Source organism: Tachysurus fulvidraco, chromosome 22 (genome assembly GCF_022655615.1).
Source record: "Tachysurus fulvidraco isolate hzauxx_2018 chromosome 22, HZAU_PFXX_2.0, whole genome shotgun sequence".
Taxonomy (NCBI): Eukaryota; Metazoa; Chordata; class Actinopteri; order Siluriformes; family Bagridae; genus Tachysurus; species Tachysurus fulvidraco.
The window spans coordinates 17,228,466-17,240,965 of NC_062539.1; the positions used below are offsets into that span (position 1 = coordinate 17,228,466).

General features: G+C 47.8%; 1 protein-coding gene across 3 annotated transcripts in view; it reads right to left on the reverse strand.

The window, feature by feature from the left end:
* Nucleotides 1-12,500, reverse strand: part of rsrc1 (arginine/serine-rich coiled-coil 1) — a 121,221-nt gene that overhangs the window by 95,404 nt on the left and 13,317 nt on the right. For all 3 annotated transcript variants that reach the window (XM_047806468.1, XM_047806467.1, XM_047806469.1), the window contains exon 4: nt 2,971-3,156. In XM_047806468.1, coding sequence (XP_047662424.1) covers nt 2,971-3,156 — 186 coding nt within the window. The remainder of the gene's footprint in view (nt 1-2,970; nt 3,157-12,500) is intronic.

The following is a 12,500-nucleotide window of genomic DNA, read 5'->3' on the forward strand; positions in this document are numbered from 1 at the left end:
TTATTATTATTATTATTATTATCATCAATACAGGAAATCCTTTTAAAAAAAGTTTTTTTATTGTTTTCTTTCATTATCTACTTTAATGATTTCATCCATTTGTATTAGATCTTAATTTTCTTAGAATTTATTATTATTATTATTATTATTATTGCTGCTCTTACCAGATTCTATTACTTTATATTTAATTCCCTTGTGCAGTATTTCGAGCTGTATATTTTCCATAAAAGAATGACACAAACATTTTTTCAATGACTATCTTGCAGCGAAACCTCACTGTGCCACGTACAGAAGCTTTCCTAGCAGAATCCTGTACAGGAAAGTGTCTATACACAGAAATGTCAGTAATCGAGCTTTAAAATTCTTAAACTCATTATGATATAACGTCTGGTCCGGAGTACAGAATAAACCGGGCATCGGATTCCGTCTAGAATCTCACTTCTGCATGTAAACCACCACCACGTCGGCTTCACCACAGACTATTTACTACATGAACCAGACCTCTGGTAAGCCTCGAGATCTCGAGATAATAAAAGCTAGAATCCAGTTTGCTGACAAGTGAAAGGGAAAAAACAGCCAACCGGGCTGTAGAGCGGCGAGACGGCAGCCTTAAAGACGGATGAATCGGTACCGGAGTGATGAAATGAGGGAAGCGAAGGGAACAAGAAGGCTCTCATAATCCACAAACCAGCAGCTCATCTGTTAAACACTTACAGATCTCTCAGTGGCACGGGCATGTGGAACTGCCAGAGGATGCGGCTCACACACACGGCTCGCCGCTCTTTATTAATGAAGTGACTCCGTACGGCGGCGATACTCTCGATTAGAGTAACACCGAGTGTCAAATCACAGCTTTCAGGTCGAGCTACTAAAGTAAACCAATCACCAAAAACCGCGTAGAATGACAATGACCACGAAATGTATTTTCTGAACAAATTCTGTCCAATAAATATAATATCCTTATATCGTTGATACACACTAAACTGTACATTAGGATTAAACACACGACGCTTTTTTTTTTTACTCGTTTCTCGTGTCTAGGTTCTCGGTTTACAGTAGTTTAAAAGTTTCGGATACCTGGCAACCCACCGTGAGAGTTACGGCTCGATTGCTTTAAAAGCACACGATCGTGTTAAAAAAAAAAAAAAGTGTATTTCTTTGGATTAATAACAGAACACTAACACGAGGGGAAGGAGGAGGAGAAGGAGGGAGAAAAGAGGGAAGGAGAAAAAGAAAAAAAAACAGGGAATATTCCCTTGACAATTCCGACCAGTTCGGTATCGGTATCGGTTCAATCCAGACAACGGATTTGTATTTGGTTACGCCGTGATCTGTGACGACGCTTTGTCCGATAAACGGTTGAACTTTATTAAAATGTCTTTTAAGTCGTAATTTTTAAATCCGTATGTAGTTTTTAAAGTAAGTAAATATTTAAATACGACTCAGCTTGTAGTTATACATTTACATTATTTGGCAGACGCTCTTATCCAGAGCGACTTACATTACCTTATATTTTATACAGCTGAGCAATTGAGGGTTAAGGGCCTTGCTCAGGGGCCCAACAGTGGCAGCTTGGTGATGCTGGGATCAAACTCATAACCTTCCGATTAGTAGCCCGACACCTTAACCACTAGGCTACCACATGCCCACATATACGGTCACAGCGCACCAGCAGCAGCTCCACACTACAGTATTTCTCTCACAAAAGTAAAAAATTCCGTTATGGCGTCAAACGACACTGATCGTGTGTTTACGGTCTGACTTGTTTACCTCTTATTTAACACAGGATCCGTGTCTCTTCTTGGGGGAAGTCGTGGCCTGATGGTCACAGAGTCTGACTTGTAACCCGAAGGTTGTGGGTTCGAGTCTCGGGCCGGCAATACCAAGACTGAGGTGCCCTTGTGCAAGGCACTGAACCCCTCCAACTGCTCCCCGGGCGCCGCAGCATAAATGGCTGCCCACTGCTCCGGGTGTGTGTTCACGGGGTGTGTGTGTGTGTGTGTGTGTGTGTGTGTGTGTGTGTGTGTGCATTTTGGATGGGTTAAATGCAGAGAACAATTTCTGAGGACGGGTCACCGCACTTTAAAGACCTCCAGCAGACGTAACGGCACCGCTGGTCAGATGGGAAAAAAAAATGGACACCTTCTGAGGGGTCGGGACGGAATATTCGACAGCACGAAAAAATATATGACTGGGTCTAAAACGTCTGAAGGAAAACGGATGCGTTGCTGTTGTTTATGTAAATATTTCGGGAAATTTCGATTGCGTTCAAAAGTTTCTGACGGCCGTGATGTACGTACAAGCTTCTATTTAAGAAAGAAGTAATGTGATCCGCGCGCAAGCGTGCACACACACACACACATACATGCGCACACACACACACACTCCTCATAAGGGAGTTATAAGCACCGCTTCTTCCCGCTAACTTCTTCCCGAGGCGTGTGTGATTCCGTCAGCGCGACAAGCCGCTCAAAATGACTGACAGCCCCAGCCCATATCTCTACATCACGCCGTCCTCCAATCGCATTAGGCCGTGCCGCTTTGGGGCGGTACGTAGTGCTAAAAATGAGGAAGCGGCTTTAAAATGAGTTTAGCCCCTGCTCGTGCGGATTACACCGGGGGCGCGGGGGGATCAGACATGAGCGAGTAAAGCTAGTTTAACATGATCTAGCTGCGGTAGGGAGACGGGAGAGAAGAGGAAAAAAAGAGACGAGAGAAATAGAATAAGAGAGCGGTGGGATGGTAAAGACAGCATGCTCAGAGAGGAGAGAGAGATAGATGGATGAGTGTGACTATTCCAGCTCTGTCCCCAACTCCCTGCTGGATTATAACACTAGCAGTGATTGAGTTGCTCCATGCAGGGGAATCAGGAAAGGAACTAAAGTGTGTGTGTGTGTGTGTGTGTGTGTGTGTGTGTGTGTGTGTGTGTGTGTTGAGATGGGAACAAAATTAAAAATAAATAATTCCCACCCTTGTTTTTCCTTTTCTTTGGCTTTCGTGTCCTCTTTGTCTTTGTCACGTCCTCGGTCTCGTCCCCTGTCTTTGTCTCGAGTCTTGCGCTGAGCGCGATCGCGGTCTCGGGTTCGACTGTGGCTGCGTCTCCTGCTGGATCTGCCGCTGCTCCGACTGCGAGATCTGCGATGACGAGAACGAGACCTACACACACACACACACACACACACACACAGGTTATTACCCTCCTATCTGTTTACCAACACCGGAACAAGAAAGACGTCAGACTTTTAACCCATTTGTAATTTTCTTTTTCATTGCGGCGTCGTGGAACGTCTCACAACAACAAGTGCTCTCTCGGAGCAGCGTTTTTACTGCTGTTGTATGAATCCACACCTGTAACCAATCACCATGGAGAAGTCGACATTGTTGTGCTATAAAGCTGTGGTGCAAATCAAATCCCTGATGATCTCTGATGGGGCTTTAATGGAAAGGTCAAAGAGCTCTGTGTGAAAGCAAACAAGGTCACGGCTTTAATAAATGTGTGTGAGTGTGTGTGTGTGTGTGTGTGTGTGTGTATGTGTGTGAGAGAGATCCACCGTCATGATCATTAGGGAGTGGCTGGGATGACTCTACACACTCGGTATTGATCATTACAGGACAAGGCAGAGACGCTTTACTGATTTACTGAGACTCTTACTAGGCCTCCTGACCTCCCACCCATTCCTTTATCTGTCACACACACTCACACACACACTCACACACACACTCACACACACACTCACACACACTCACGCACACACTCACGCACACTCACGCACACACTCGCACACACTCACGCACACACTCTCACACACTCGCACACACTCGCACACACTCACACACACACACTCACACACACTCACACACACACTCACGCACACACACTCGCACACACTCGCACACACTCGCACACACTCGCACACACTCGCACACACTCGCACACACTCGCACACACTCGCACACACTCGCACACACACACACACACACAATCACACACACAAACAAACACACAACACTTCTTTTTTCATTGCCGAGCTAGTTATTTATTTATTTATAAGGTGTATTTAAACCTGACCACGCTGAATTTCCTCCCAGCCTTCTATTAAGAACATGCGATAAACACTGAGAGTGTTTACAGAACAAAAAGAGAGAGAGAGAGAGAGAGAGAGAGAGAGAGAGAGAGAAAGAAGAAGAAGATGAAGAACAAATCGTTTTCTCTTCTGGTTTATAACGATCGATTAACACGGTAACGTCGGACGAGGCGATCGAACCCCTACCGGGGCGAAACAGGAAGTGCTGCTTTTTAATAACGGAACCCTGCGAAACGAGTGTGATTCTCTCCTCTTTCGCAGACACGAGAGCGGCCTTATTTCGGCTACTGTCCTCGTGGCCGGCAGACGTAATAAACACCTAATCTGTCGGGAGCTGCTTTTCTCCTTCGACACCCCGCTACACTTGTGCGCCTGTTGCAAATTAAATTTATTGTAGTTAATAGACTGGAGCCAAGCTGCTAAATGTCAATTTCATTACCAAGGCCTTCCCCTCGGAGAATTATTAGCTCATTTACGGCTGAGGGTAAATGTGTTATAGGAGGAGTTACAGATAAACACCCCCTCCCAGCCCTCACACACACACACACACACACACACACACACACACACACACACACACACACACTCACAATGGTGGGCTATTTTACATTTATTTTTGTGATTATCTCTGGAGGGAAAGGTCTTCCCTGTGGCCTAAACACATTTTAAAAGGATGTCCTAACACCCCGCTCCCCTCTGTTCCTCCCCCTCGCCCGGCCGCTCCATTAAATCTAGCCGTGGTGATTGGCCGGGGCAATTTTTCCCATGAATTATCAATAAAGTAATTACCGGCGTGAGCCGCTTATCGTGGAACCCCTGCACGGGCACGGATATGATCCTGCCGCACCGCCTATTTTAGTAATTATACGGACGGGGTGTGAGGGCTGGATGGAGGCTATCTGCCCCTATTGCTTTCCTTTCCTACACAAGCCCCTTTTTAGCTTGATGGGAATTCGGACGACGATAGCGCCGGTGTAGCGCGTAGCATGGACCTGAATCGAACCGAATAAACTTTATTCTGGGATCCCAGTCGGATCCGATTCGAAGGCTTTCTCTATCCGAGTTAATATCTGGACAGGATGAACACTGCAGCTCTACTGTACAAAGACCTTCATGTTGTTAGGATGACGGAGAAGATTTTCACACTCAAATCAACTCAAAGATATGAAGCGGTTTTAGCTGAATTTATCTGGTCTGTAAATAGCTCCGTATATTTCGCTCCTGATGGCGATGTCGCTGAATCAGAGAAAGTTAAACCTGATGAGTCAGCGTTTATTTACACGCCTGATCTAGTGGTGTAGTCACATTATACAGAGGAACGTATGAAGGTTCACTGTGACCAACAGACTTATTAGGAACATCTTCATTCATTCACTGCATCTCATCTGAATGACAGGTGAAGAGCTTCAGTTCAGTTCAGTTCATGTTTACATCAACATCCCAGTGGAGAAAAGTCAGTGATGACGTCAGAGAGTTTGACTGCAGCAGGGCCTTTACTGCCTGTTACTGGCTGTTACTGGCTGTTACTGGCTGTTACTGCCTGTTACTGGCTGTTACTGCCAGATGGACTGCTTTTAGAATTTCATTAATCCTGTGATTTACACACACACACACACACAAATGCACACACACACTCACACACACACGCACTCTCACACGCACTCTCACACGCACTCTCACACGCACTAACATACACTATCACACACACTCTCACACGCCCTCACACGCCCTCTCACACGCCCTCTCACACGCCCTCACACACTCTCACACGCACTCTCACACGCACTCTCACACGCCCTCTCACACGCACTCTCACACGCACTCTCACACACTCTCACACACTCTCACACGCCCTCTCACACGCCCTCTCACACGCACTCTCACACGCACTCTCACACGCACTCTCACACGCACTCTCACGCACTCTCACACGCCCTCTCACACGCCCTCTCACACGCCCTCTCACACGCCCTCTCACACGCCCTCTCACACGCCCTCTCACACGCCCTCTCACACGCACTAACATACACTATCACACACACTCTCACACGCCCTCACACGCCCTCTCACACGCCCTCTCACACGCCCTCACGCACTCTCACACGCACTCTCACACGCCCTCTCACACGCCCTCTCACACGCACTAACATACACTATCACACACACTCTCACACGCCCTCACACGCCCTCACACGCCCTCTCACACGCCCTCTCACACGCCCTCACGCACTCTCACACGCACTCTCACACGCACTCTCACGCACTCTCACGCACTCTCACACGCACTCTCACACGCACTCTCACACGCACTCTCACACGCACTCTCACACGCACTCTCACACGCACTCTCACGCGCACTCTCACACGCACTCTCACACGCACTCTCACACGCACTCTCAAACACGCACACGCACACGCACTCGCACACGCACTCGCTCACACACTCGCTCACACACTCGCGCGCACACACTCGCGCGCACACACTCGCGCGCACACACTCGCGCGCACACACTCGCGCGCACACACTCGCGCGCACACACTCGCACACACACTCGCTCACACACTCTCTCTCTCTCGTGCACACTCTCTCTCGTGCACACTCTCTCTCGTGCACACTCTCTCTCGTGCACACTCTCTCTCGTGCACACTCTCTCTCGTGCACACTCTCTCTCGCGCACACTCTCTCTCGCGCACACTCTCTCTCGCGCACACACTCTCTCGCACACACACTCTGACCAGGCTGGATGGACAGGAATGCTACAGCAACTCCAACACAGCCACAGTGAGCAAAACAAATAAGACACAAAACCAACACAACAATAAGACACAAAACCAACACAACAATAAGACACAAAACCAACACAACAATAAGACACAAAACCAACACAACAATAAGACACAAAACCAACACAACAATAAGACACAAAAACAACACAACAATAAGACACAAAACCAACACAACAATAAGACACAAAACCAACACAACAATAAGACACAAAACCAACACAACAATAAGACACAAAAACAACACAACAATAAGACACAAAACCAACACAACAATAAGACACAAAACCAACACAACAATAAGACACAAAACCAACACAACAATAAGACACAAAAACAACACAACAATAAGACACAAAAACAACACAACAATAAGACACAAAACCAACACAACAATAAGACACAAAAACAACACAAACAGCCAGACAAAACATGACAGCAGGGAAAACACAATTCCACAGCAGTCACTTCACAATTAAGTTCAAAGCATCGCTGTCTATTTTTATTCCTCTTCTCGAGCACCTTGAGCGAGCGGCGTGGATTTCCCACTGCCAAAGCAGCCGAGCGCCACCGCGCTAAACAGCTGTTCCCACGCGATGCAAATATGTTCGTCGCACGACGCGGCTAACTTTCGAGCGCGCTTCAAACGCCGCGCGGCACATAAGTTTCATTTGTGAGATTCGCCTAATTACGGCGGCTGCTGAAAACATTTCCCAAGCTGTTTTCCTTCCTCCGTGTTCGCCGTTCTTACGGGAGCGCCGGCACAAAAGCGGGAAAACGGAACGCCGGGACAGATCGAGCGTGTTGTTAAGTAAACGAAAGCTAGTACGTACAATCGACACGGAGATCTCTGCTGAGGTTCGGCTGCGAGAGTTCTGTTCGTTTCGTATGCTTTCTGTCGCCGTTGTTTACATGGGAGGGGAAACACAACACAGTCATTAAAATCAAATCTCTTTGTAGCCTCCATCTTTCTTTTGGACTGACTCCGGTCAGGACGGGTGAGACAAACTCAACACCCACCCACCCAACACACACACACACACACACACACACACACACACACACACACACACACGTCATTGAACGGAGTTCAAAGCCATCTGACATCTAAAAAGACCCATATGTTACTGAAGAATATTTTTCTCCAAGAATGGAGTGTTTAACTCGTCGTTCCTTTTCGTCGGCACACGTGAGAGCCGTCACTCGACAGACACGGCGCAATCCTAAACGCCGGAGTCTGGCTCTGAGTGGCGGTTTGGGCCAAATTACACTCCTATTAGTGGCACAGAGGGCATGAGTGAACCCAAACAAGAGGGCAAGCAGAGGTGAGGGGTCAAAGTGGCAATAAGGTGCTAACTCAGCACTGTCGTCACAGGTGATCGTCTGACCGAACAGCCTTTAGTCCGTCAATCTGCTGTTGGGTTTGTTTTTTCTCTCTCTCTCTCTCTCTCTCTCTCTCTCTCTCTCTCTCTCTCTTTATAACATAGAAATCTGAGCTGTTGCTACATGAAGGCTGGAGCTGTACTGAATTTTTCTCGCGCTGGAGAAAGAAGAAAAAAAAAAAAAAACGAAAGCGTGTTTCAAACTGGCCGGAAAATATGCTTCCAATTAGCAGGTGTGCTCTCAGGGTAAAGATGACGGCTTCGGGTGGGTTTTATATAAGGACTATTTATGAAGTGATGGTAGATCTGAGAGTCTGTTCCTCACAGCCTTTTATTGGTTAAACGTGGACGCTGATGCCGTCTGTGCACAAGTGATTTAGGAACCTCACAACTCCGCTATAAGAAAAATCATAAACGGTGAAGCGAAACATGTGGGCCGAGTGTACAGGCGCAGCACGGGAAGCGTGACGCTGAGCAGACGCGGTGCATTCCGTCGCCGAGAGGGAATTATATTACGCTTAATTAAACATGCGAGGGCATCTGAGAGATCAGACTTAATTGGAAAAGAAAAAAAAGTAGTAATAATTTACTAATAATTAGAAATGTAGTCTGGATGAGAAATAAGACAAAGTTGTGCGGCTGGTAGCTTAACATCTGCTGGGTTCAGTCACCAGTGTGCAGTGTGCAGTCACCAGTGTGCAGTGTGCAGTCACCAGTGTGCAGTCACCAGTGTGCAGTGTGCAGTCACCAGTGTGCAGTGTGCAGTGACCAGTGTGCAGTCACCAGTGTGCAGTGTGCAGTGACCAGTGTGCAGTGTGCAGTGACCAGTGTGCAGTGACCAGTGTGCAGTGACCAGTGTGCAGTGTGCAGTGACCAGTGTGCAGTGTGCAGTCACCAGTGTGCAGTGTGCAGTCACCAGTGTGCAGTGACCAGTGTGCAGTGTGCAGTGACCAGTGTGCAGTGACCAGTGTACAGTGTGCAGTGTGCAGTCACCAGTGTGCAGTGTGCAGTCACCAGTGTGCAGTGTGCAGTGACCAGTGTGCAGTCACCAGTGTGCAGCGTACAGTGTGCAGTGACCAGTGTGCAGTGTGCAGTGACCAGTGTACAGTGTGCAGTGTGCAGTCACCAGTGTGCAGTGTGCAGTCACCAGTGTGCAGTGTGCAGTCACCAGTGTGCAGTGTGCAGTGACCAGTGTGCAGTCACCAGTGTGCAGCGTACAGTGTGCAGTGACCAGTGTGCAGTGTGCAGTGACCAGTGTGCAGTGTGCAGTGACCAGTGTGCAGTGTGCAGTGACCAGTGTGCAGTGTGCAGTGACCAGTGTGCAGTGACCAGTGTGCAGTGTGCAGTGTGCAGTCACCAGTGTGCAGTGTGCAGTCACCAGTGTGCAGTGTGCGGTGACCAGTGTGCAGTCACCAGTGTGCAGCGTACAGTGTGCAGTGACCAGTGTGCAGTGTGCAGTGACCAGTGTGCAGTGACCAGTGTGCAGTGTGCAGTGTGCAGTGACCAGTGACCAGTGTGCAGTTTGCCATCCTGACTGATGACCTGCACACCGATACGTCCAGATCAGATTACAGCCAACAAAAGATCAATCAGAGCTGAAATGCTGATGGCTTTTAATGGTGGAATTTCATTTCTGTGCATAGACTCTCTCTCTCTCTCTCCCTCTCTTTCTCTCTCTCTCTCTGTCTGTCTGTCTGTCTCTCTCTCTGTCTCTCTCTCCGTCTCTCTCTCTCTCTCTCCTGCTCTCTGACTGTCTGTCTGTCTGTCTGTCTCTCTCTCTCTCCAACTGTCTCTCTCTCTGTCTCTGTCTCTCTCTCTCTCTGTCTCTCTCAGTCTCTCTCTCTCCCTCTCGGTCTCTGTCTTTCTCCTCCCCCTTCTCTCTCTCCTTCTCTCTCCCTCTCTCTGTCTGTCTCTCTCTCTCCCTCTCTGTCTGTCTGTCTCTCTCTCTCTCCGTCTCTCTCTCCATCTGTCTCTCTCTCCGTCTGTCTCTCTCTCTCTTTTTCTCTCTCTCTGTCTCCCACTCCCTCTCTCTCTCCATCTGTCTCTCTCTCCCCCTCCCTCCCTCCCTCCCTCCCTCTCTCTCCCTCTCTCCGTCTCTCTATCACCCTCTCTCAGTCTCTCTCTCTCTCCCTCTCTCTGTCTCTCTCTCCCCCTTCTCTCTCCCCCCTTCCCTAGTGCTGACAGCTAAATAAGTAGCGATCCCGCTTTGAACCCGTGTCCATTTCTCCCACATTTCTCCGTACACTAACACATGGTCACGGTGAAAACAGACACCAGCGAGATTATATGACTGAAATTCTTCCCTTTCGACTTTATTATATTATTCCCCTAATATTCCTTTAGGGTTTAATGATAAAAGGTTACACGAGAGCTAAAGGCTCAGGGACAGTAACACGGAAAGAGAACTCGGCCTCCGCGGGAACAGAGGAGAAGAAGCGCTAACTAACACGAGCCGGATTTATACCAGCAATCTATTCTTCATTACCCGCTTCCTGTGCTCCGGTGATCGAGTAGCAGAGAAATGTGTGCAGCTTTTCAAGCACTCATAAAGCCAATTTCTGAGAGCGAATACAACAGAAATCGACACGGACTCGGCCGGGAAAGAAAAGTGTTCGTCGCTATGCTGGGATCTAATTCGGGTGATACGTAGTTAGCGGGAAAACGACTTTAACGTCCACTTATCGAGTTACCGATTCTGAAAATAGCCGCGCAAAAGATCGCGATTCTTTAATTTTTTTAAACGATGACGAGCGCGTTTGGTCAAAGTGTTAAGTATTGCTTTTTAAGAAATAAAAAAAAAAAAGTGATTACATTCCAATATCCGTAATATCCTCAAGTTTCTTTTATTCATCTTTAAACCACAGGGGTTTTTTTTTTTTATTAATTAAAGAATGACACGTTATCTTTCTGATTATCTTTATATAGCGGCTATAAACGGACGTTCCCTCGGCGACCGCCTTTTTACATCTCTCGTGGTCTCGCCGGCTTGAACTCGTATTAAAGTTAGCGTTAAAACGATCCTACGCTCCGTTGTAAACCGATTTAATCTGTTCTCGTCTCCGTTTATGCCGAGCGAAAGTTAGGAAAGTCTTGAAAAGGGGGCGGGGCTACCGGTGACGTCGGTTAACTTCGAAGAGTTCGGAACGCTTGTCGATCGTTTTTACATCCACATGTGGAATGACATTTTTATTAGAGGAAAAAAAAATCCACTTTTTTGGGTGGACTCTCTTTTTATTTTCAGCAGTAACTCGTCGCGGAGTACGCCGACGTTAAGACGTGGTCTTGCGAAGCGTCGTGTCTGGCAGGTCTGTGATCTACAGCGCTGTAAGTAACTAACTCATAACCTCAAATGACTAAAAGGTTCTCCAGTAAAGTTTAACCATTCCGACGTGCAGCCCCGCGCTCCGCCGTATTCCGAAACGCGGTCTCGCCTTGGCGGTCGTTCTGGACAGACGTTTTACAGACTGCTCTCGGTCTCAACACCTCGCTTTGAGTTACAGTCCAATCGGCTCCATGCTGATGAGGAAAGCTGCTGGGTTTCAGGTTTACATGACAAAAGTCTAAGCGTGTCGTCAGAAGAAAGCATGAAATAGCGCGAGCGGGTCAAAAACGGTGACGCTAGCAGAAACCTGCTGATCACTTCATCTCCCCCTCACACACACACACACACACACACACACACACCACACACACACACACCATGTGCAGCTGGCAGCTCATATGTTTCCCGGCTCCGTCCCAAATCGGCCAGAAGTTTCCCCACGAGCTTGACAAGACAGGAAATAAAAAAAGACTCCCCGATATGAAGAGAGGAGGGGAAAGTGTTTCATTATTTCCAGCGGGTGTCACGAATTCAGTCAAGAAGCACATAATCCAGATTTCTCTTTTATTAGTGTTTCCTCTCACTCTCTCTTTTTTGTTACACCTAAATATTACACTGGTAACTGGAACCATATTGGTGCTGTCAGGACGGCGGAGGGAGAGACAAGTGCGCCGTTGGATTTAATTACGATACAATTTGCTCCAGCGCTCGTCGGGGGGAGACGACGGTGTCTCTCTGACACGCTCCGACACATGGCTCCGCTTAGCGACTTCTACGGTGCGGAACGCTCGGACGCTCGGCACGGAGGTCCGACTCATCCGTCGCTCGAGAACGCCGTGCGATTTGAAGACGATACTTTCGAATCTTTTTGAAAAAAACGATTTCATACGAGCGAAGGAAAAGAAAAAAACGTAGAACACGTTTTTG